The sequence below is a fragment of the Pristis pectinata genome, chromosome 3 (assembly GCF_009764475.1).
Source record: "Pristis pectinata isolate sPriPec2 chromosome 3, sPriPec2.1.pri, whole genome shotgun sequence".
Taxonomy (NCBI): domain Eukaryota; kingdom Metazoa; phylum Chordata; class Chondrichthyes; order Rhinopristiformes; family Pristidae; genus Pristis; species Pristis pectinata.
In genome coordinates this window covers 10,016,326-10,043,301 of record NC_067407.1, presented here as the reverse complement: position 1 = coordinate 10,043,301, position 26,976 = coordinate 10,016,326, and the positions used below count along the sequence as shown (strand labels likewise).

The window sequence follows — 26,976 nt, the reverse complement described above, 5'->3', positions numbered from 1 at the left end:
GGAAAGTAGCCATTCCTGAACCAGGTGGTGTGGGACTTCAGGCTTCTGTACCTCCTGCCCAATGGTAACTGCGAGAAGAGGGCATGACCTTGATGGTGGGGATCCTTGCTGATAGATCCTGCCTTCGTGAGGCAGTGCCTCCTGTAGATGCTGTCTTGAGAGATGGGTGGATAGATTGCTTGTGGAAAGAACATGAGGCTTTGGAGAAGATTCTAAAGAGTTTTACAAGTATCGTTCCAGGGATGAGGGATTGTTAGGAATGTGTGTAAAGGGTGTGTCTGCATGGACAAGCCCCCATAATCATTAAACACAGTGAGGATGTTTGACTGTACGTGTGTGATATGCATCTGAATCAAGTGCTCTTTCACAAGATGTCATCTTTAGTCATGTGTGGTTGGTCTTCTGACACTCTGCCTAATAAGATAAGATAAGATCTTTATTAGTCACATGTACATTGAAACACACAGTGAAATACATCTTTTGCGTAGTGATTTTGGATGGTGGAAAGAGATTCAGTAGCAATTTTCAGAAGAGAATTGGATAAATAATTAAAGAAGCAAAAGTGGGACTAACTGGATTGTTTGTCAAAGGAATAGACTCTGAATCAAATTGCCCTCTTTTTTTGGAGTATACTTGTTTTATAGAACATAGAACAGCACAGCACAGTACGGGCCCTTTGGTCCACGATGTTGCGCAGACCTATATAAATCTCCTCCACAATCAATCTGACACAGCACATAACCCTCCATTTTTCTTACATCCATGTGCCTATCTAAGAGTCTCTTAAGTGACTCTACCGTATTGGCCCCTATTACCACCCCTGGCAGTGCATTCCAGGCACCCACCACTCTCTGTGTAAAGAAAACCTACTTCTGATATCTCCCCTGAACTTTTCTCCATGCACCTTAAATGGGTGACCTCTAGTATCGGCCATTGCCACCCTGGAAAAAGATGCTGGCTGTCCACTCTGTCTATGCCTCTCATAATCTTGTACACCTCTATCAAGTTGCCTCTCATCCTCCGTTGCTCCAAAGTGAAAAGCCCTAACTCACTCAACCTCTTCTCATAAGACATGTTCTCCAATCCAGGCAGCATCCTTGTAAATCTCCTCTGCATCCTCTTCAAAGCTTCCACATCCTTCCTATAATGTGGTGACCAGAAATGAACACAATATTCCAAGTGTGTGTAACCAGAGTCTTATAGAGCTACAACATTACCTCTCGGTTTTCTGCCACATCTATTGGCTTCTGGTGAGACAGTGTCTTGATTTTAAATTTCTCCATGTCCTCACCCCTCTCTATTTCAGTAATCTGTTCCAACTCTTTGAAAAAAACCTCTGTCAGCTCCTTCAGTTCTGATCCCTACCCATTTGCTTCACCGTTTATGGCCGTGTCTTCAACTCCCTGGGCCCTAAGCAGTAGAATTTCTCCCCAAACCTCTCTGCCTCCCTTTCTTCCTTTAAGGCACCACTTAAAGCCTGTCTCTTTGACCAGGTGTTTGGCCATCTGGCCTAATGCTTCATCCTGTGACCTGCTTGTCAAGTAGGGCAGACTTGCTAAGACTGTAGGGCCTTGGTAATACCACACATTGAGGTAGATGTGCATCTTGGTTCCCTTATTCGTGGGATGAAAGAATTGGCTTATGGGGAATGATTGAGCAGGTTGGGCCTTTGCTCATTGGAATTTAGAAGAATGAGAGGTGATCTTATTGCAACAAATAAGATTCTGACAAGGTAAATGCTGAGAGAACATTTACCCTTATGGGGGAACCTAGAGCTAAAGGGCATGGTTTTAGAACAAGGGGTCACCCTTTTAAAACAGAGACGAGGAACTTCTACTCTCAGATGGTCGTGACTCTCCAGAATTCCTTACCCCAGAGAGCTGTAAATAATGTTCAAAGCTGAAGTGGGCAAACCTTTGGCCTGTGGAGGAGTTAAGAGTTAAACTAAACAGGAAAGTGGAATCGAAGCCAAGATCAGATCAGCTATAAATATAGATATGATGTCGGAAACACTCAGCAGATAAAGAAGTTTCTGAGGAAACAGAAATAGAGGCAAAATTTCAGGTTGAAGACCCTTCATCAAAACTCAGAAAGTGAGAAAACAAATTAGTTTTGAGTTACAGAAAGGGCGGGGAGGGATGGATAGTTCAAAGGGAATATCTCTGATAGGGTGAGCCCAGGGTTGCCGCGGGGATAAGCCGTAGATTGATAGGCTAATGAAGGAGTCAGAGAACAAAAACTGTAGGAAATGTCCAGTAAGTCATGCTGTGCTAATGGAGAGAGAAAAACTGATCCAATATTACAGATGGATGACCTACAGTAGAACGGGCCAGTTCTGTGACATGCAGTGAATGTGAGCTATCTGAGGTTGGAGAATTAGTATTGAGTTTGGAAGGCTGCAGAAGGAAAATGAGATGCTATTTCTGAACTTTACCCTTGGACCTTGTTATAACAGTGAGAGAGTTCACAGGCAGATAAGTCAGAGTGGGAGTAAGATGGAGAATTAACAGGGTCCCTTCTGTTGACTGAATGCAGATGCTCCGTTAGGTGATCACCCAGTCCTTGTTTGGTTTCTCTAGCATATAAGAGATTACATTATGAAAACCAAATGCATTACATCAGATTGGAAGAAGTGCAAGTGAATCACTGCTTCACCGGAAGGGCTGTTTGGGTCCCTAAATGGTGGAAAAGGAAGAGGTAAAACAACAGATGATGCATCCTCTCCAGTTGCATGGGAAAGTGTTGTGAGACGGGGAGTGATTGGTGGGGACAGTCAAGCGAACTATGGAATGGTCCCTTCAGAATGCAGAGAGGGGAGGGGAAAACGATGAACCTCATTGAAGCTTTCAGAAGTTGGAAAGGATGATCTGTTGAATGCAGAAGCTGGACGATTCTATTCTTTTTCTGTCCAGAAGAGGAGGAGGTGAGAGTAAGAGGTGCAGGAAGTAGATGAGACATAGTTGAGGGCTATAGACCATGAGGGAAGAAGCCACAGTTCAGGAAGAAGGAAGAGAAACAAAGGAATGCAGATGCTGAAATCTAGATGAAAAAACAACCAGATGCTGGAGGAACTCAGCAGGTCAGGCAGCATCCGTGGAGAAAAGCAGGTGGTCAATGTTTCAGGTCAGGACCCTTCTTCAGGACCTTTCTCCATTCCTGAAGAAGGGTCCTGACCTGAAAAGGTGAACATCTGCTTTTCTCCGTGGATGCTGCCTGACCTACTGAGTTCCTCCAGCATCTTGTTGTCAGGAAGAAGGAAGATATCTCAGAGACACGAATAAAGGCTCCAGTACGAGGGGGAAGAACTACTATAATGGCCACAGAAGGTCGAAGGAAGTACCTGAGCTGTGGAAGCCCAGTCATCAGGGAAACCCAACTACACAATTACAATGGAAAGGTGAAAAGGGATCAATAGAGTCCTCAAAGGGCAAGGTCCCTGTAGCTTCTGAAATGTACTTCCTCTACTAAAAGGCAGCCATTCACTCTTGAAATGGTTTAAAATTCAGATGCATGTAAACCCTATTTATTTTGGTACTTTAAAGATAAAGGGGCATTTACCTGCAGATCCTGTGTCGCACGTGAAATCATTTTTCTCATTTTGAATATTATAGGTGTAAGGGAACCCCGAGGCCAGGATCTATTTGCAAAAAGCGGGAGATGGTTCAGATTACTGGTGGTCCTTGATGGTCTCAATGCCAGTCATTGTACAGCAAGCAAGGTTGATGAACTCACTACTTCTAAGCAAGCAAGGTTGATAGATTCACTACTTCTAAGGATTCACTTGCCTTAATTCCCTTGATTTGAATTCAAATTTGGGAAATCAGATAGATAAAAGACATGGATTAAAACTGATCCATACAGATCAAAATAAAAGGCAGACTTAAAACGTATCCAACTATCAATATCCCTCTCCTCGCAACAAGTAAATGATGCCATCTACTGCTGATCACCACGGATGCGGAAAATACAATGCGGAAAATCTACCTTGGCAAATCAGCTGATGCCCAATTCCCTGTACTTTAGCTAAAAGAGAGTGATGTCTCAATGAAAGAATGAAGCTGTGTTCCTGTAGCACCATTCACAGCCTCGAGACATCCCAAAGCATTTTAAAAGCAATTTCCACATGTTTGAAGGAGTGCAACGGTTTCATGTACAGTGAGATCACACAAATAATGGTAGTGTAGCGGTTAGTGTAACGCTATTACAGCACCAGTGACCCAAGTTCAATTCCCGCCGATGTCTGTAAGGAGTTTGTATGTTCTCCCCATGTGTCTGTGTGGGTTTCCTCCGGGTGCTTTGGTTTCCTCCCACATTCCAAAGGTTAGGAGCTGTGGGCATGCTATGTTGGCGCCGGAAGAGTGACGACACTTGTGGGCTGCCCCCAGCACATTCTCAGTAACGCAAAAAGATGTATTTCACTGTGTGTTTCGATGTACATGTGACTAATAAATAAATATCTTGTCTTATCTTAACTAATGAACTAAATACTTGGTTAGTCTGTGATGTTGAATTGTGTGATAAATATGGCCAGGATATTAGTAGAATTACCTTGCTCCTCTTAATGTTAAGGAACTCTTTGTAGCCATCTGAGAGGCAGGCAAGTGTTCACTTAATATCTTACCTTAAAGGTGTCACCTCTCACAGTGCAGCCCTTCCCAGCGCTGCAGTGGCAGGTGAGGTTGGAATTCGTGTTTGTTCCAGTGAGAGTGCTACAAATGAAGGCCCATTTGCCCTGACTTTCTATCTTTCCTACAAGGCTTCCATCCAAAGGGACATGGATGGGGAAAGAGGCAGTAGTCTCTACAGTGCACAGTTAATGGAAGGACCCTTAACAGTACAGAGGGACCTTGGGGTCAAAATCCATAGCTCCCTAAAAGTGGCTACACAAGTTCATAGGATGGTAAAGAAGGTATAGGGCATACTTGCCTTTATTAGTTGAGGCATTACATTCAAGAGTCAGGAAGTTACGTTGCAGCTTTACAAAACTCTGGTTAGGCCGCATCTGGCATATTGCATTCAATTCTGGTCGCCCTATTAATGGAAGGATGTGGAGGCCTTGGAGAGGGTGCAGAAGGAGTTTATCAGGATATTTCCTGGATTAGAGGGCATGTGCTATAAGGAGAGGTTGGACAAGCTAGAGTTGTTTTCTCTGGAGCGGTGGAAGCTGAGGGGAGACCTGATAGAGGTTTATAAGACTATGAGAGGCATAGTTAGAGTAGACAGCCGGTATCTTTTTTCCAGGGTCAACATGTCTGATACTAGAGGGCATGCATTTAAGGTGAGAGGGGGGGTAACTTCAAAGGAGATGCGCGGGGCAAGTTTTTTACACAGAGAGTGGTGGATGCCTGGAATGCACTGCCAGGGGTGGTGGTGGAGGCAGATACGATAGAGGCGTTTAAAAGGCTCTTAGATAGGCACATGAATATTGCAGACAATGAGGGACGTGAACCTTCTGTTGTTTAGTTAGGCATTTAATTATTAGATTACAAGTTCGCCACAACATTGTGGGCCGAAGAGCCTGTTCATGTGCTGTACTGTTCTATGTTCTACTTATACTTCACATATAACATGCCAGGAAAATGAATTGAAGCTGCACCTTCAACTGTTCACAAGATACATCACACTGTCCTGGAAATAGTTGCTGAAGTAAATGTTCTGTTGCTTCTTCTTATAGATGAGGCCATCATTCCTTGTCGTTAAAAATACACTGGGATTTCAAGAGCAATGATAGGCAAACATAATCATCGGTGTTCTCTGCTGATGTGAAAATAGCTCAGCATCAAAGCAGAACATCAACAAATGGCCACTGGGGTACCAGACTGAAGCATTGTTCCCCAAACAACGTTATATCAGCGAGAAAACATTCCCAGATTGCCTCCTTGGTTAAACCATGGCACAATCTACTGCGCCCTTTACCTCCTTCCCTATCCCATCTCATTCCCCACTCCCTGTCCGATTTTATTCCAGAATCACTCCTTAGTTCTTTGCCAATCCCACCTATTCCCACCCTCAATTACACACCAGTTTCCCATCCCTTGACTTTTTCCTTGCCTGCATTTGAGAATGGATAGGAGAGGTTTAAAAGGATATGGGCCAAACATAGGCAAATAGGACTAGCTTAGATGGGCACCTTGGTTGGCCTGGACGAGTTGGGCCAAAGGGCCTGTTTCCGTGCTGTATTACTCTATGACCCTGTGAATCTGACAAAAGATCCTTTGCCACCTCAAATGTATGAGTTCACTTCCCCCAATGATTCAGCTGAAAGAGGTTAATGACAGCACGTTCAGGGTGGGGTGGTGGAACGTTTATGAGGACAGGGTAATATCCTGTGGAATTTAGTAAATATCCTCTTCAGAACTAATGAATGTCCATCGGATTTGCACTGACCCCTAGACATGAAAGATAGATTAGAACTACTAAACACATGGCACAACATGCAGGACAGTGAGGAAAGTAGGACATCCCTCCTCTGCAGCTGCACTTGAACTACTGCACTTCCGTATAGAACTTATTCCATGGAAGGAGGCTGCTGGAGTGAATGTGTCCCCGCCACCTCTTAGGTTAATTTTGCTGTGACAGTAGCAGTGACCATGAAACATAGAGTCGGGCCCTTCAGCTCACCATGAGCTTGCCGACCTCTTAGCCCAACTTATTTTCATATTTCTTAATATATGGAAGGAGGCCACTGAGTCTATGCTGCCTCTCAGAGTGTTCCCATCGGTCTGAATTAGCAATTTATTACCTGTAACCTTTTCTCTCTCATATGTGCATCAATTCATCCCTCACCTCTCCCACACAATTCTCCTGTTACCCATCTACACTGGGTGTAATTCAGAGCCAAATAATTTACCCGTGTGCCTTAGGATGTGGTAGGAAACCAGAGCATGGGGTGGGGGGGGGGGGGGGGGGGTGGTTGGTGGAGGAAATCCCACATGGTCGCAAGAAGAACATCCAGTGTCCATGCAGAGAGTTTGAACCCAAGTGGCTGGAGCTGTGCAGTAGCACCAACTACTGAGCCAATGTGCCTATGTTCTTCAGGGAACAAATCCTGCTTCATGGTAATATAAGGACAAAAGGACCTGGGAGTAGGCCAGATGGCCCCTTGAGCCTGCTCAGCCTCGATTATACTTTCCGGCCAGATCCACATGTTTCTTTATTCCTTCAGATTCCAAAAATCTATCAGTCCCAGTTTGGAATTTATTCTCACCTTTCTGAAGTAGAGAATTTCGAAGATTCAAGTCGCCGGACTGAAAAAATTCCTCTCAAACACAGGAGGAATGTCTGACCTTTTATTCTGACACCACACCCACAAGTTGAAGACGATCCAACCAAGGGAGGCAACTTCTCGGCATCCACCTCTTTGGAATCTTATGCCTGAGTCAGAACATCACATTCCTCCAAACTAAAATAGAGAATATAGATCCAATCTGTGCAACCTTTCCTCATCGATAGCCCCCCCATTCCAAGAATCATTTGGGTAAACCATTGTACTGCATCCAAAGCAGATTAGGTTCATTGGTGCCTGTGTTTGCCCCTAGGTAGGTAGGTGGCAAGCATATTGGGGGCTGGTGAGGGGGTGGCAGATTGCTAATGTGCATGGGTGAGAGAATAGGTTACAGAAAAATAAATGGGGAGTGGAATTGATGAGAATGCTCTGAGAGATGGCATAGACTTGAGGGGATGAATGGCCTACATCGTAAGAAAATATGAAAACTATGAAAATCTGTACACTGCTCCAAGTGTGATCTCAGAGTTGTTATAGTTTTAATAAGACTTCCTTATTCTTGCGCTACATCCACCTTGCAATAAAGGCAAACATGTCCTTTGCCTTTCTAATTATCAACCATTTCTGTAAGCCTTGTATGAGGGCAGCCAAACCTCTCTGCAAACCAACATTTAATTCTCTTCATTTAAAAACAACCTGCTTCCTACCAAAGTGAACAACCTCACATTTACCCACCTAGCATATTCTTTCCCACTCCTCAAGTGCCTTCACAACCACTTTGTGTCCACCTTACAGTTTACCTCGCTCTACATCGCCAACAAACTTTGTTAAACTACAATCTGTTCCATCATCTTAGTCATTCTAAATGTTTGAGGCGACAGCACTGAACATAATTTGTTTATGCCTACTCTACATTCTCAATTAATGAATCCTATATCCATATTAATATTGACTCCCAAACTCCAGAGCCCTCAGCTATGTTACAGCCTTTTACGTGACACTTTATCAAATGACTTTTTAAAATCTAGATGTGATACATCTACTGGCACCCCTACCCTACCCTGCAATTCACCTCCCCTAAAGCCCCTTGTTACGTACCAGCAATAATAGAAACACACCGAGTCATGTACAAGTGTTAAAAACTATTTTATTAATAACTACTTGTAATAATAAGAAAAGTGAAAACATTAGATATCAAATATAATCCCCAAAACTAAACTCAAAGTGTGTGTGTGTGGCAAATTCCCAAACCCCAAGTCTAGGAATAGTTCTCAAAGTTCAGTTCAGCAAGTCATCAGGTGAAATGTGAGCAAAGGCTTTTGCAAAACCACCATTGACTGTAGAGAGAATGCAGAGAGAAATTACGAAGTCCACATGTTCCACGATGGAACCCATACGACACCTCAATCTCCGATGATCTCCACGGCTTTGTTCCAAAGTATCTGCCACCCCAAAGGCATTCGATACATGGGCACCACGGAAATACCTGTTTCCACTACAGGTTAACAACAAAGTGGACTCCACTTCTTTGCTCCAAAAATCCATAAATGGATTGTAGTGACAGACACAGCTATTGTTCTTCATCCATTGCTATGGAGACCAGCAGTCAGTGTCTCTCTCCCTCTCTCTCTTTCCGACTCACTTCAACTGACTGAGCAAAACCGTCAGCATGTTGTAATGATGACACCACACACACACACACACACACACGCACGCACGCACGCACGCACGCACACACACACACACACACACACACACACACACACACACACACATACTACTACTACTACTACTCTACTGTCCAGGTGCCTTAAAGGGACATTCACCAAATAGCAACCTGACCTGTAACACCCTAATAAATTTGTCAAACATTTGTAATGAATTGACCTGTACGATCGGTATGCAAAACAAGTTTTTCACTGTACCTCAGTACAAGTGACAATAATAAACCAATTCCAATACCAATAATTTCCCTTTCATAAAACCCTGCTGACTTTACCTAATCCCACTGTGTTTTACTTCATGATGTCTTCACACTTCCTTACTAATGAGTTCCAGGTTCACCGCAGAACATAGAACATAGCACAGGAACAGGCCCTTCAGCCCAAGATGTCTGTGCCGACCATGATGCCAGACTAAACTGAACCTATCTGTCTGCACATGATCCATATCTCTCCCTTCTCTGCATGTTCGTGTGCCTGTCTAAATGCCTCTTAACCACCACCCCTTGCACATTCCAGGTACCCACCACTCTCTGTATAAGAAAAAAAAACTTACCCCATACATCTCTTTTAAACTTTCCCCCTCTCACTTTAAAGCTATGTCCTCAAGTACTTGACATTTCTACCTTGGGACAAAGAATCTGACTATCTACCCTATCTGTGCCTCTCATCATTTTACAAGTGTCTATCAGGTCTCCCCTCAGCCTCTGATGCTCCAGAGAAAGCAATCCAAAGTTGTCCAATCTCTCTTTATAGCTAGTACTCTCTAATCCAGGCAGCATCCTGGTGAACCTCTTATGCACCCTCTCCAAAGCCTCCATATCCTTTCTGATGGGGGATTTCTGAACAATCCATGAACCCATGAACACTACCTCGTTATTCCTTTTCTTGCCATATTCATTTATCTTTGTAATTTATAGTAATTTTATGTCTTTGCACTGTACTGCTGTTACAGAACAACAAATTTCATGTCATATGTCAGTGATAATAAATCTGATTCTGTAATGGGAAGACCAGAACTGCTCACCATATTCCAAATGCAGCAAAACTGGAGTTTTGTACAGCTGCAACATGACTTCCTGACCCTTATACTCAATGCTCTGACTGATGAAGGCCAGCATGCCATACCCCTTCTTTACCACCCTATCTACTTGTGTTACCACTTTCAGGGAGTTATGTACTTGGACCCCAGGATCCCTCTGTACATCAGTGCTCTTAAGGGTCCTGCCATTTACTGTGTACTTTCCCTTTATATTTGATCTCCCAAAGTGCAAAACCTTACACTTGTCTAGATTAAACTCCATCTGCCATTTCTCCACCCATTCAAGAAGGGAAACAGGGATAATCCTGGAAACTACAGACTGGTGAGTTTCATATCAATGGTAGGGAAGTTACTGGAGAGGATTCTTAGGGATGGGATTTATGAACATTTGAAAAACCATGGCCTAATTAGGGACAGTCAGCATGGCTTTGTGAAGGGCAAGTTGTGTCTCACTAACTTGACTGAGTTTTTTGAGGAGGTGACGAGGGTGATTGATGAAGGTGGAGCTGCGGATGTTGTCTACATGGATTTAGTAAGGCGTTTGACAAGGTCCGTCATGGGAGGCTCATCCAGAAGATTAAGATGCATGGGATCCACGATGAATTGGCCATTTGGATTCAGAATTGGCTTGCCTATAGAAGATAGAGGGGTGTAGTCAATGGGACTTATTCTGGCTGGAGGTTTGTAACTAGTGGTGTTCCGCAGGGATCCGTACTGGCACCTCTGCTGCTTGTGATATATATAAATGACCTGGATGAAAACATAGATGGGTGGGTTAGTAAACTTGCTAACGATACAAAGATTGGTGGTGTTGTGGATAGCGTAGAAGACTGCCAAAGGATATGGCAGGATATAGATCAGTTGTAGATATGGGCGGAGAAACGGCAGATGAATTTTAACCCGGTCAAATGTGAAGTGTTGCACCATGGGAGATCAAATCTAAAGAGGCAATACACTGTTAACGGCAAGACCCTTCACAGTGTTGATGAGCAGAGGGATCTTGGGATCCAAGTTCATATCTCCCTGAAAATAGCTACACAGGTTGATAGGGTGGTAAGGAAGGTGTATGGCATGCTTGCCTTTATTAGCCAATGCATTGAGTTCAAGAGTCAGGAAGTTCTGCTGCAACTTTCTAAAACTCTAGTTAGGCTGCATCTGGAGTATTGCATTCAATTCTGGTTGCCCCATTACAGAAAAGATGTTGAGGCTTTGGAGAGGGTGCAGAAAGGGTTTACCAGGCATGGTAGTGTAGTGGTTAGTGTAATGCTATTACAGCATCAGTGACCCGAGTTCAATTCCAGCCACTGCCTGTAAGGAGTTTGTACATTCTCCCCGCGTGTCTGCGTGGGTTTCCTCCAGGTGCTCTGGTTTCTTCCCACATTCCAAAGATGTATGGGTTAGAAAGTTGTGGGCATGCTGTGTTGGCGCCAGAAGTGTGGTGACACTTGCGGGCTGCCCCCAGAACATTCTATGCAAATATGCATTTCACTGTGCATTTTGATATACATGTGACTAATAAAGATATCTTATCAGGATGCTGCCTGGATTAGAGGGCATGTGCTAAAAGGAAAGGTTGGACAAACTTGGATTGTTTTCTCTGGAGTGGTGGAGGCTGATAGAGGTTTATAAGATTATGAGAGGCATAGGTAGAGTAGACAGCCAGTATCTTTCTCCCAGGGTTGAAATGTCTAATACCAGAGGGCATGCATTTAAGGTGAAGAGGGAGTAAGTTCAAAGGAGATGTGCAGGGCAAGTTTTTTATACTGAGAGTGGTGGGTGCCTGGAATGCACTGCCAGTCGTGGTGGTGGAGGCAAATACGATAGGGGACATTCAAGAGGCTCTAAGCTAGGCATGTGAATGTGCAGGAAATGGAAGGATTTGGACATTGGGTAGACAGAAGTGATTAGTTTAGTTGGGCACAACATTGTGGGCTGAAGGGCCTGTTCCTGTGCTGTACTGTTCTATGTTCTGTGTTCTATATCTGCAACTGATCTATATTCTGCTGTATCGTTTGACAACATTCTTCATTATACACAACTCTGCCAATTTTTATGTTGTCTGCAATGTGGTTTTGCAGACAGTATCTCTTATCTCTTAACTGCCCTCTCAGATGGTCTCTGTTGTATCAAACCAATCTGTATTGCAACAAGGTGCCTCATCTTCTCAAGGACAATTAGAAACTGGCAGTAAATGCCAGCAATGTCTACATCCTGAGAATGAACAGGGAAATCTAAAGCCTATATTTATCCCATAGTTCTACAATCTGATAGTTCTACAAATCTTTTTTAATGTGTCTATTTATTAGTGTATCTGGGTGTGGTATGCAGTCGCCTTTTGTGAATCTGGAAATGTTTGGGGTTTGCATCCGAATCATATCGTAAATGCAACCCTTTGTCAGCACTGGTTCCTGATGTATAAAGCAGCATTGATAATAATTTCAGAAACTGTCAGAATCCCAACATTGTTGCAGAGGACAGTTTGATTTAAGTCTTCCTCTGTGTACTGGAGAATGGTTTTGAACTTATCTCTGGAGTTAGGGGAAGCATAAACAGAATATTTGATGGAATGAGGAATGTGAATCTTCGCCTGAGAGCAAATTAGTGGTGACTAAAAACCTTGAGCACAACTCAGAAGCAAAAAATCACAAAGCTATCAAATTTCAAATAATTCTCTGTCAGTATTCTGTGTTCATTAACTATAAAATGTAGTTCCTTGATGAACATTTGTCCTGTTGGGTGGTGACTGCTTCTCAATCCACACTGAACATTTCCCTTACATTAATTTCTGACCAACAGCCTATTATTTCCTGTTACTCCAGAAACAAGAGTCCATGGACGACAGCCTTTCCTGATCTGCTTGGCACTACTGTTGTTAAGCAGGGAAAAGCTGCAGCCAAATTGCACAGAACAAGATCTACATAGAAGCACTGAGATGATGTCTAAATATTCAGTTCTGTTGATGCTGGCTATGGGATACATGTTGGCCAGGACACGAGGTAGAACTTCCACTGGAAGGGTGCCTTGCAATCTTTTTGTGTCCATCTTAAAGCACAGATGGATTTTTACATCTCTGGCATTTCATCAGTACTGAGTCCTGCAGCAGACTGCCATCCTGGATTCTGCAGTCAGAGTGTCTCTAGAGTCTGACTTCAACTTACAAGTTTGCAACTCGGAGGCTCAAGTGTAAAGCTGCTCAGTCAAGACTGACACATTAGAGTACTGGATGAGGAAGCGGGCTCCCTTTCACCAGGGGCAAGTAATAGATGTGTGCAACTCACTGTGAGATGCCTACAGCCATCCTTGAGGATGTGTATAGTACCGCCACTTTCAATAAAGCTCATGGCAGCCCTGAACTTCCTTTGGCCCTCAGCTGTCACAGTGAACATCAGTAACATTAGTCAGTCTTCCGAGCTTCTTGTGTAAAGATTAGTCCTGGGCAAGATGAAAGAGTACATTAAAAGAGGCAGCATTGCTATGGATGCCCCACATTGTCTGTTGAGAATGTGCTACGTAGTAATGTGCAGACAAAGGCAACAGTCCAGTCTGTTACATGGTATTGGTATTGGTTTATTATTGTCACATGTATCGAGATACAGTGAAAAGCTTTGTTTGCATGTCATCCAGACAGATCATGCCATACATAAGTACATTGAGGCAGTAAAAAGAAAACAGAATGCAGGATAAAGTGTTCGTAGTTACATAGAAAGTGCAGTGCAGGTAAACAAATAAAGTGCAAGGGCCATGACGAGGTAAGATATAAAATAAGATATAAGATATTTATTTATTAGTCACATGTACATCGAAACACACAGTGAAATGTGTCTTTCTGCATTACTGAGAATGTGCTGGGGGCAGCCTGCAAGTGTCACCACGCTTCCAGCGGCAACATAGCATGCCCACAGCTCCTAACCCTTACGTCTTTGGAACGTGGGAGGAAACCGGAGCACCCGGAGGATACCCACGCAGACACGAGGAGAACGTACAAACTCCTTATAGACAGCAGCAGAATTGAACCCGGGTCACTGGCGCTGTAATAACATCATGCTAACCGCTACACTACCGTGTTCATCTCTAGCATATGAGAGGTCCATTCAACAGTTTGATAACAGAGGATAGAAGCTGTCCTTGAGCCTGGTGGTACACGCTCTTAAGCTTTTGTATCTTCTGCCCAATGGGAGAGGGGTGAAGAGAGAATTGATTATGTTGTCTGCATTCAAGGGGAAGTGTAAACGAGGCAAAGCAGTATTCAGTCTAACAATACCAGCCATCCACATGTGCCTCCTCTCACCCTACAGTTTCAATGAAACATAGAAAATAGGAATAGGCCATTTGGCCCTTTGAACCTGCTCCGTCATTCAATACTATCATGGCTGATCATCCAAATTTAGTTCACTGTTCCTATTTTCTCCCCATATCCATTGATCTCCTTCGCCATTAGAACTATTTCTAACTCATTCTTCAATATAGTTAATGATTTGGCCTCAACTGCCCGGTGTAGTAGAGAATTCTCCTGGTTCACCACTCTGTAGGTGAAGAAATTTCTCCTCATCTCAGTCGTGAATAGCTTATCCCAAATCTTTATTCTGTGACCCCCTTGCTCTGGTCTCCCCTGCCATTGGGAATACCCTTCCTGCAGTTTGTCCATCCAGTCCCATCAGGATTTGGATGGGCTGTGTTTGTTTTTCCTGGAGCAGAGGAGACTGAGAGGGTCACTTGACTAGGTTATATAAAGTTATTGAAGGGGCTAGATAGTAAAATTCTTTTTCCCATGGTGGAAGTCTCTAAGGCAAGAGGGCACAGGTTTAAGTGTTAGATAGGAAGTTTAGAGAGGACCTGAGGGGATTTTTTTCACACTATTCAGTACAACACATCAATTGTAAAGACAATTTTTGATGAACGAAACGATACTGCTGTTTAGAAATCTTGGAGTGGATCCAGGACCTTAAACAAAGTATAACCTGCCAGTTTAATTTATCTTTAACATAAGCTTAACTTACCAAGGCATTTCCTAGGAGCCTTAAGATAAGATCTTTAAGATATCTTTATTAGTCACATGTACATCAAAACACAAAGTGAAATGCATCTTTTTGCATAGAGCGTTCTGGGGGCAGCCCGCAAGTGTCACCACGCTTCTAGTGCCAACATAGCATGCCCACAACTTCCTAACCCATACGTCTTTGGAACGTGGGAGGAAACCCACACAGTCACAGAGAGAACGTACAAACTCCTTACAGACAGCGGCTGGAATTGATCTTACCAACAACAATCGGCAGTGGGCCCTACAAAGAGATCTTAAGGCAGGTGTTCACATTTGGCCAGAGAAGAGCACCTTAAAGGAGGAAAGAGAGGTGGAGAGATTCAGAAACAAAATTCTAGAGTTTAGGAGTTCGGCAACTGAAGACAGGGATACCAACGGTGGAGGGATTAAATCTGGGATGATCAGGAGGCTGGAATTTTGTAAGTGCAGATCTTTTGGAGGTTTATGGGGTTAGAAGAGATTATAAAGAGGGGCAAGACCTTATAGTTGTTTATAAAATCATGAGGGGTATAGATATGGTGGAAGGTCACAGTCTGTATCCCAGAATAGGGGAGTCTAAAACTAGAGGGAGTAGATTTAAGGTGAGAGGGGAAAGATTTAAAAGGGACCCAAGGGGAAACCTTTTCGCACAGAGGGTGGTGGGTACATGGAACTTGCTGCCAGAGGAAGTGGTAGAGGCAGATACACATACAATGTTTAAAAGCCATTTAGACAGGCACATGGATAGAAAAGGTTTAGAGAGATATAGACCAATCACAGGCAAATGGGACTAACTTGGATAGACATCTTGGTCGACATGGATGACTTGGGCTGAAGGGCCTGTTTCTGTGCTGTATATCTCTATGACTCTAAGACCATGGAGACATCTGAAAACAATGCTTAGAATTTTAAAATCAAGGCATTGTCTAGTTGGGAGCTGGTGTGGATCAGCGAGCTCAATGACAATAGGTGAACGGGAATAAGATAAGGTATCTTTATTAGTCACATGTACATCAAAACACACAGTGAAATGCATCTTTTGCGTAGAGTGTTCTGGGGGCAGCCCGCAAGTGTCGCCACACTTCTGGTGACAACATAGCATGCCCACAACTTCCTAACCCGTATGTCTTTGGAATGTGGGAGGAAACCGGAGCACCCGGAGGAAACCCATGCAGACGCGGGGAGAACGTGCAAACTCCTTACAGACAGCGGCCGGAATTGAACCTGGGTCGCTGGCGCTGTAAAGCGTTACGCTAACCGCTACACTACCGTGCCTGACTATATGATAAGATATCTTTGGGCAGCAGACCTTTGGAAGATCTTAGGTTCAAAGAGCGTCAAACAAGGGAGGAGGGCTCTAATCATGGTTGGTGATGAGGATTCAGCATCAGGTCAGCAGAAGCAGGGATTGAGTTGTCTGATGGAATAGACAGTTTTCATTGTGGCATGGTAATTTAGCTTGAGGTGATAAAAAAGCATTGCAAACACTGGCCTGTATTTCCTGAAGTATAAAAGATTATGTTGTGATCTAATTGAATTTGATATGATAAAAAAAGGTAGGTAAATAGATGTAAATTATTTCCTTTGTGAAATATCAAGAACAAAGGGCTATCATCTTAGATTAGGCTGTTCAGATGGAACCACTTCACACAAAGAGCAAAGGAAATCGTTCTGATGAAGGGTTTCAGACCTGCAATATTAATGTTCTTTCTCTTTCCACAGATGCTGCCTGACCTGCTGAATGTTTCCAGCATTTTCTGTTTTTATTTCAGATTTCCAATGCCTGCAGTTTTCTTTTAATTTGTTGGTGATATATGTTACCTCAGGGTATTATTGTCCATTGGAGCATGGTGTTAATGGACTTGAATGGCAGATCAGCAAAGATTTAATTGAAAACAGAATCAGTTCGAGGTCTAAATGGACCTATTGTTGTCTACTTCTGATATTAGAGATGAGATATTTCACTCTGTGAAAATTGTTTGTTTGGCCAGGCTAACAAGACTTTTCCTTTTTCTACCAATTCAACCTTACAGAGGAAATCGATTCTTGTGCTGAGTTCAATACTGGTGGTGTCGCTCTTTGTGGCAGTGGTCCAGTACACACATGACATCTCATCGCTTCTTCTTCAGCCTTACCCTGGCCAGGATGGGATTTTAAACATGACAAGAGTTTTCACGCACGCCACCATCAACCAGCAGCCCCGAGAACTCCCTGGCTACGTCAGCGTAACAACACAGCAGGTAAATGTATCAATGGGAGGACGCAATCCTATCATCTCACCTTCAAGAGAACTCGGATGTAATGTTTACCTTTACGTCATGCTTGGTCACAAGATTGGTAATTGGTCATCTGTTTCACCATAAGAACTAGTTTTATCAACTTTGGGCCCTCTATCTGGGGAAGGGCGTGCTGGCCCTGGAGAGGGTCCTGAGGGTTCACAAGAATGATCCCATGAATGAAAGGCTTAACGTATGAGGAGCGTTTGATGTCTCTGGGCCTGTACTCGATGGAGTTCAGAAGGTTGGGTAGGGATCTCCTTGAAACCTACTGGATACTGTAAGGCCTGGACAGAGTGGACGTGGAGAGGATGTTTCCATTAGTAGGAGAGTCTAGGATCCAAGGGCACAGCCTCAGAATAAAGGGACGTCCCTTTAAAACTGAGATGCAGAGGAATTTCTAGAGCCAAAGGGTGGTGAATCTGTGGAATTGGTTGCCACAGATGGTTGTGAAGGCCAAGTCATTGGGTGTATTTCAGACAGAGATTCATAGGTTCTTGCTTGGTAAGGGGGTTAAGGGTGACAGGGAGAGATGGGAGAATGAGGTTGAAAAAAATCAGCCATAATTGAATGGCAGAGCAGACTTGATGGGCCGAGTGGCCTAATTCTGTTTCTATATCTTATGGTCTTATGGTAATTAGTTTATTATTGTCACATGTACTGAGATGCAGTGTAAAGCTTTTGTTTGCATGGGATCTAGACAGATCATTTCATACATAAGTACATCGAGGTAGTACAAAAGGAAAAAAAACAGAATGCAGAATATAGAGTTACAGTTACAGAGGAAGTTCATACAGGTAAACAGCAAGCCCTTGACTCATCTTAGTTCATCCAATTTATCCTCCAAGCAGAGGTTCCTGAACATTTTTTCCTGCCCCTATATTAGAGAGATTTGTTTTTTTTCCCTCCTCTCCCACTCTCCACACTGATGATAAAAACTATTCTTGCTTATAACTTTACCACATCGTCCTAGGATGACCATACCACATACCCAGTTCAAAAACTAAAGAGTAAAAGGATTCTAAGTTTTGTGATCTCTACTGTGTACCATGCCTCAGGGATAACAGTCTCTCTTGGGAATCAGAAAGTCAGGCAGTGGTTGATGTCCCACTGCAGTGACTTGAGCACGTGATGTAGACTGACACTCTGGTGCAGTACTGAAGGAGGTCGGTACCACTGGAGTTGCTGTCTTTTGGAGGAGAGGTTAAACCACCATGTGGCTGTGAGCAATTCCACAGCAATGTTTGAATGCAGAGGCAGGGTGTTCTCAGTGTCCTGAGAGAGGCTCAGTGAATAAAACTCTTTCCCCTTTGCCCCAACCTTCACTTTCTGATCCCCTTTTATAGGATCATCGCAGAGACTGAAGTGATTTGTCCCTCTGGTTGTTGCTGGCTCTGTGTGTGTGTGTGTGTGTGTGTGTGTGTGTGTGTGTGTGTGTGTGTGTGTGTGTGTGTGTGTGTGTGTGTGTGTGTGTGTGTGTGTGTGTGTGTGTGTGTGAGAGAGAGAGAGAGAGAGAGAGCAGCCACTGTTTGTCCAGCAAACTTCCCATTCTTAAATATGTGTCCCTTTTTAAAATTGTTTGTGGAAAATCAGCCTCCAATACCTCTTCAGGTTGACTATTCTAGATTCCAACAAGTCTCTGGGTGAAAAATATGATCCTTCTTTGAAGAGCATGTTCCAATGAATTTGTATAGCCTCTGATTATTAATTCACTCAACAGAGAGGGAGCAGGTTTTCCCCTTTGTTAATAAAGCCTCTTGTATTAGGTCTTAACCTTCTCTGTTCCAAGGAATATCAAGGAATTCCACCTTTATCAAACTCTCTTTTTAGTCTCTCATTTCTGATAACATCCTGGTCAATGTCCTCCAGGCCATTCTCAGGCCTTTCTTGTGGCCCAGAATTAAACACTTGAATTAAAATCTAACCATAAACCTCTTGCTATGTTTCTTTATCTTTCTTATCTATGTTCTATCTATAAATCCAATATAGCCTTTTCTCCATTTTATCAAGTTACCATGCAGCTTTAAGGATTTGTGCTTTGATAACAAAGACCTACTGGTCAATTAAATTTCTTGACATCAAGACCTTTCTGGGACTTGGACAAAGGTCCTGTTTCTGTGCTGTGTGACTCTGTGGCTCCAGGACTCAGTTCCACGATTGATTACTATATGAAGAACTTTATGATGTCGATATTAAATTGATTTCTTTTTAGGTTAAACCTCCTGTCCCTTTTCCCCAATCGCAGTTTAATATTCCACATTTACCTCTGCCGCCTTAAACCAGGTGATTTATCTTAGATGCCTCCTTACAAAAGAAGAAAGCTTTGCATTTATAGAGTACATTTCACAAGCTCAGCCAGTCATCTTTCCAATATAATCTTTGTTACTACATGAGAAAGCAGCTGATGTGCACACAGTGAGCTCCCACAAACCAGATAATTTGCATTGAGGTATTGTTTCGGAGGTGAATATTGGACAGTGCAACTGGGAGGACTTCTTCGCTCTTTGTTAAATTATTGCCAAAGGATCTTGTAGAAAGCAGATGGGGCCTTAGTTTAAAGTTTCATTGAAAAGCTTGCCCTCTGACACTGCAGTGCTCCTGTAAGTACTGTACCAAAGTGACAGCCTGGATCTTTGAGCATGAGTTCCTGTTGAAGCTGAAGACTGAAGGAAACTAAATTATGGAGGAAGATTATTGGCTAAGTCACAATAGAAGCTGGTGTTTTCTCAACAGTGCTCTGGTCCATAATGATATAAAAGGTAACGGCATTGACTTGTGATCCATTCTTTGCTATGCTCCTGGTGTCTCCCTCTTACCATTGATTTGCTATAAATTCAGCCAAGCTCCGCAATGTACAAAGTAGATGCTGTTTGCTGTACAAAAGAAGCTTATGGTGTCCATTCAGGTAGCTTCTGCAATTTAAGAATAAAACAAGATAAATTAACCTTGCTGGATATTTAAAATGGAAATCAAATACTTTGTTAGTAAGGTAGCCCGGCCATTTGCTAACTGGCCCAATCCAGAAACCAGAGGATGATGGTAAATTATCGTCCTTCATAGAGACACATGGTTCTTGAAAGGGATTAATGCATCAAGGAAACAAGGAGACTTCCATTTGAATCAAGTTGAATCATAAAGAACAGAACATGGTGCAGTAAGTGCAACCAACCTGGCCTTGGAGCTAAACAGAAAAGTGCTGGAGGGACTCGGCAGGTCAGGCAGCATCTATGGAGGTGAATGGATGGTTGAGGTTTTGGGTTGAGACCCTTCACTTGCAAGAAGCTAGCCAATGTGGCCATTGCAAGGAAAGAGAAATCACACAGTTTAGCAATTTTTCACCACATCGTATTTTACTGAATGTATTTTATCAGGAAGGTCCTGATGCAGAGTGTCATCCCAAAATATTGACAATTCCTCCACCCCCCCCCACACCCCCCGCAGAGGCCGCTCAACCTGATGAGTTCCTCCAGCACAATGTTGCTCCAGATTCCAGTATCTGTGGTCTCTTGTATCTCAACTTGCACTCTGGATCCCCAGCTCACATTCTAGATTTATAAGTGAGCCAGATGCCGGACCATATCTGACATGGTGGTTGCTCCAGATTCCAGTATCTGTGGTCTCTTGTATCTCAACTTGCACTCTGGATCCCCAGCTCACATTCCAGATTTATAAGTGAGCCAGATGCCAGACCATATCTGACATGGTAAATATTGGCTCACTCTTAAGTTTTAAGAATAAATTGGATAGATATATGGGGGGGAGAGGTCTGGAGGGTTATAGACCGAGTGCAGGTCAATGGGACTAGCAGAATAAAGTTTTGGCACAGACTAGAAGGGCCGAATGGCTTGTTTTCTGTGCTGTAGTGTTCTGTGGTTCTACCATAAGAATTTCCAAATGATCTGATGCCAGATTGTGCAGTAGAGTAAACATGACTATCTTATAACAGTGCTCTGGCAGAACTGGTGGTGTGGTAATTAATGGGTACAGGACAAGCAACCAAATTATCCTGAATGTGAATCCCACTCACAACTGTGGAACGAGCTGTGGAACTGAATTCACTGAGTCATGGTGACCATGAAGGTGTGGTTAAGTTTCCAGCTGGTTCACTAATAAAGGAAATCTAACATCCCCCTGTGTCATGCAACCTGCCCCATTGACAGTCTGGCCACTGTTACTTCAGTCCTGAGCTATGCACTTGTTTATATTGTCCTCTGAAGGGGCCCAGAATGGTTCTCCCCAATGTAGGAACTATAAAGCTTGGGTAATAAACTTGACTTTACACAAAGTCTGTGGAAAAAATACTGCATAACTACAATTTTCTTTTTCAGCTTTTATGTCAAATCCTTAAAACTGAGGAGATTAAGCGAATCATTTTATATTTTAAAAGATTGGGCTGCAACACTGGAAATTATGTATCCTTCCGGCAACAGCTTTTGAGTCCTGCTTTCCATTAGGAATCTTAAAATGTTCTTGTTCAACATTACTAACAGCAATGAAGGCAAAACTGAAACCCCTCTACTATCTGAAAGGAATATATTTAAAGGGAGCGTTTCTTTTTACTAATTTCCTCCCAAAGCTTTCCTGTACAATTTCTGATCAGATTTCAAAGGAAGAGCCTAGGACGTGCAGGGGCAAAGGCAATTCATTTGATGTCTTTAAGAAATGGGTTGACATGCTGCATAGATGTGAACAAATAAACAAAAGCCTTCTTTGTCTGAGGCTGTATTGTGATTTATGGATTATATCTCATGTATTTTGTTTTTATCAAAACAATTTGAAGCTAACATGTTCAATTAACTATTCTGAATTGATATATAGCTGAGTCTTGATACTTTAAAATAAACTATCCCAGTAACATTTAGAATTCATAGCCAGTGTGACTGTGAGACAATCAGCATCAAGTATATTGGCAGGTATTAAGCGAGAAAAATGAGTCCCTGGAACATGTGTTATAAAGTCTCTGAAAGGGTCATCATTATATTCTTTGTACTATCTCACGCAATAGTAAATACTGGCTTATTTTCCCAAGAATAGTCTTGGCATGAATTGATTATCTGACATGTTTAAAGCAATGGATGGGAGTCAGTCTTTGCTGGGAGGACTTGAACCTAAGTGATATATTCCTGTTCTGCGTGCACTGGATGTGTGTGTCTATTAATGTTCATTGATTGAGCTAGAAATGATGAGCTTCTATTTTCACCTTAGCCAAATGGTGTAAGTGAAACATTAATGGCTCTTTACACTTATTAATATTTATATTCACAGAGAAAACTCTGGGGAAAATTTGCCTTTCTCTTTGCTTAAACCTGTCTCAGGAAATCAGATATTGCGGTGAAGTGACCACTGATTGGAAAAAGGAACGAGTTACTTTAATGAGCATTGGAAGTAGCAATGAACCTGCACAAGAAAGAAAGCCTTGCATTTACATACCGCCAGTCACAGGACATCAGCCATCACTTTGCAATCAATGATGCACTTTACAGGGATGTTTACTGTTGCAGTGTGAGAAATGCACCAATCAATTTGGACACTGCAAGATCTCACAATGTATTAAATCATCGTCAGCTACTGCAAAAACACTGCAGTTGCTTTGACACAGAAACAACATCCTTAGTAAATTGTAATCATTTCCAAGCTCCCTTTCTCCACCCCGTCACAGTAACGCAATAACCCATTGTGTCAGCTTTATATGGGGCCTGTGGGTCAGTCCAGTCTGTTCTGGGCAGGTAGCTGAGGACCTGCTGTTACCCTGGATTGGGCAGCTTCTCCAGCTGCCTTTGTCAAAGAGTAGTGCCCTTAGTAGACTCCTTAATGTTGGCTGTTTTCACCATCTCCACCATTCTCCTGCCAATCCCACACACCGCAGGGAAGTTAACGACAGAATTCCATGGCTGCCAGGAGTAGGCCATTCAGCCCCTTGGGTCAGTTCCAGCTTACAGTTAAAAAAACAGATTGCTGGAGGAGTTCAGCGGGTCAGGCAGCAGCTGTGGCTGATGTTTCAAGTTGCAACCCCATATCAGGACTGAGAGGGTAGAGGAGAGATAGCCAGTGTAAAGAGGTGAGGGGGGTTGGGTGAGGTAGGGGGCTGGCAGGTCAGTGGGTGGAAGCAAGTGAGGAGGGGGAGGGGTGGAGTTGGGAGACAGCGGCTGGTGGATGGTAGGTAGAGAGAGGTAAGGAGAGAAAAAAAGGGGTGGTTGGGGCCAGGTGGAGGGAGGGAGAGTGGAAGTAGAGGCAGAAGCTGGAAGGTGATAAATAGAGATAAAAGAGGTTGCAGTAGCTGGAATCTGGTAAGGGAGGTGATAAGCGGAACTAGATAAAGGAGAGATGATGAGACAAAAAATTCTGCAGATGCTGGAATCTGAAGCAACACACAAAAAGTGCAGGAGGAACTCAGCAGGTCAGGCAGCATGTATGGAGGGAAATCAACAGTCGACGTTTTGGGCCGAGACCCTTCATCAGGACTGGAAAGGAAGAGGGCAGATGCAACTGGGGGAGGGTAAGAATCTGGGTGACAATGGGTTGGTTGGTAGGGGTCGTTGGGAGAACCAATGGTGAACATTCCATTGCCCAACATTCATTATCTGAAGAGATTTACAAGGATGTTGCCTGGATTGGGGAGCATGCCTTGTGAAAGCAGATTGAGTGAGCTTGGTCTTTTCTCCTTGGAGCGATGGAGGATGAGGGGTGACCTGATACAGGTGTATAAGGTGACAAGAGGCATTGATCATGTGGATAGTCAAAGGCTTTTCCCCAGGGCTGAAATGGTTGCCACAAGAGGACATAGATTTAAGGTGCTGGGGAGTAGGTACAGAGGAGATGTCAGGGGTAAGTTTTTTACTCAGAGAGTGGTGAGTGCATGGAATGGGCTGCCGGCCGCGGTGGTGGAGGCGGATACGATAGGGTCTTTTAAGAGACTTTTGGATAGGTACATGGAGCTTAGAAAAATAGAGGGCTATGGCTAAGCCTAGTAATTTCTAGGGTAGGGACATGTTCAGCACAACTTTGTGGGCCGAAGGGCCTGTATTGTGCTGTAGGTTTTCTATGTTTCTAACTATCTCATACAGCATGGAAACAGCCCTTTGGCCCAACTGGTCCATGCCGACCAAGATTCCCATCTAAGCTAGTCCCATTTGCCTGCATATCGCTCTGACCCTTTCCTGTCCATGTACTTATCCAAGTACCTTTTAAATATCGTTAGTGTACCTGCCCCAACCACTTTCTCTGGCAGCTCATTCCACATACTGACCACTCTCTGGGTGAAAAATTTGCTCCTTGGGTTCCTATTAAATTTTTCCCCTCTCATCTTAAACTGATGTCCTCTAGTTCTTGATTCCCCAACCCTGGGAAAAAGACTGTGCACATTCACCCTATCTATGCCCCTCATGATTTTATACACCTCTATAAGATTACCCCTCATTCTCCTACGCTCTAATGGAAAATGTCCCAACCTGCTCAACCTCTCTCAGTAACTCAGTCCCTCGAGTCTCAGCAACATCCTCGTAAATCTCCTCTGCACTCTTTCCAGCTTAATGGCATCTTTTTCCAGCTTATTGGCATCTTTGTGATTGTGGCAGACTTGGTTTTGAAGTCTTCAACCCTCTACAGCCAATTGATAGAGAGAATACGAGCTTCCAAAAAGGAATTTTATAGCCCTTATTCTTTGCAACTGGATCAGTATGGTGTAGATAGCAATGCTGTATGTGCCAGTGCCAATCAGAGCAGTGAATTGGAAGAAGTGTAGACTTCAGGCAAGCAACAAGCCTAATTGTTTTGTACAAAGATATCACATTCCAACTTTTTTTTTAGCTGCCCAATGCATCAGTCCTGATCATAATTATAACTTAGCCAAGCCAGGCAGCCAGCTCAGCATCATTAGCAATGCACTCACTGAACAAAGTTTGAAGATAAATAGGCTACATCTTGCTGGAGGGAGATATCTTGCAGCACACCCTATTACTTTGACACTTTCCTGCACTTCAAAGCTCAAAAATCTTTTGCACCATGAATTGCCAGGAGTCTAACCTGATAACAAGGCATCTGGGACCTTGGTGGGTGACAGGACCAATCGTCCATCTCCAGAAACCACAAAGGAGGAGGAGGAATTAAAGTCAAATCAGGCACAGAAAGAGAATTAAACAGAGGGAAAGAAAGATTGAAATTAGAGGACAGGAACTAGACACAGAAAGGAAAAGCAGGGAAGATGTGTTTTAAGTGCAATTTCTTTCATCTTTATCAGATAGCCAGAAATTGTCAGTCTTGTAGTTGGGACTACCCAGGTGTAACGGATTAAGGTTAGAAACTAGAATTCATTTCAACCTGCACAATGAAGGTAGGTGTTTGCTGTTACATTAAGCTGCAGAAAAAGAACAATTCAGACCACACTGGATTAAAGCCAACAAATTCTGGTGCTTTCAGCTTTCTTTGATACAACTTTATCTTTCCTTATGACACTTTTGTCTAGAAGAGCTGTTGGCCTGCAATCTCTGAAGGTGTGTGTGATAATCAAAGCTGTACTGACTATTCATTCAGTGAGAAAATTGGTTTTCAGCAAGTGGATGAACTATATTTTAAATCTTATGCACTTTCTATTCCTTTGTTTTGTGTTAAACAATGGCTTCACAAATTAATGCTTTAACTGCAGAAATCTTCAGGAAGGTTAATCAAGTTTTTTTAAAAATTCAAACATTAACTTATTACCTGCTTGCTTCCAGCTCAGAAGGTTTAGGCCTGGAAATAGGTTGTGAGGTTCCCACAGCCTGGTTCAGTAGTGAGAGGGTGCTACATTGTCAGAAGCACAATTCCATTAGTTCTGATCAGAGTCAGAGGCAACAGGTCCTTTGGCCCACTGAGTCCCTACCAACCATCAAGTACCCATTTACATTAATCCCATCTTTTATTCTCCCCACATTTTCATTAACACCCCAGATTCACTACTCATCTACTCACTAGTGGCAATTTACAGTGGCCAATTGAACTGCCAACCTGCACTCTTTGGGATGTGGAAGGAAACCCATGTGGTCACAGGAAGAACATGCAAACTCCACACAGACAGTACCCGAGGTCAGGATGGAACTCAGGTCTCTGGCACTGCAAGGCAACAGCTCTACTAGTTGCCTACCATGCCACCTGCCAGTTCTGGAAGAAACCTTTCAGTTCCAGCCAGCATTCCTCCTACAAGCAAGACTACCAAACACCAATTCATTTTTATTAATTTTGCTGGATCTAAGCATCGCTGACCGTGGTCAACATTTATTGCTCATCCCTAATTGCCCAGAACTTGGCGGCTTGCTAGACCATTTCAGAGGGTATTTAAGACTTAAAACATAGGTGGGTCTGGAATCAGATGTAAGGATTGCAAACTTTCTCCTCGGAAGGATATTAGTGAACCAGATGGATTTTTATGATAATCTGGTCATTTCATGGTCACCATTAGAAGACTAGCTGTTATTTTTCCATTTTCAAATTCCAGATAATTAACTGAATTTAAATTCTCCAGATACCATGGTGGGATTTGAACTCAAGTCTCTGGATGATTTAACCAGCCTCTGGATTATTAGTAAAGTAGTTTAACTGGGGTGACACCACTTTTTCGATGACTTTGTTGTTCTTTGCAGGATCTTGTTTTACACAAAGGGGTTGCAAGCATTTTCTGTGTAGTACAGAGAAATTCAGCTTTTGTGAATCATTGTGAAGCG

The 26,976-nt window shown here is 43.1% G+C and overlaps 1 protein-coding gene across 1 annotated transcript in view; it reads left to right on the top strand.

The window, feature by feature from the left end:
* st6galnac3 (ST6 (alpha-N-acetyl-neuraminyl-2,3-beta-galactosyl-1,3)-N-acetylgalactosaminide alpha-2,6-sialyltransferase 3) overlaps window positions 1-26,976 on the top strand; it is a 197,768-nt gene that overhangs the window by 14,178 nt on the left and 156,614 nt on the right. Inside the window, exon 2 of the mRNA XM_052010705.1 lies at window positions 17,039-17,245. Coding sequence (XP_051866665.1) covers window positions 17,039-17,245 — 207 coding nt within the window. The remainder of the gene's footprint in view (window positions 1-17,038; window positions 17,246-26,976) is intronic.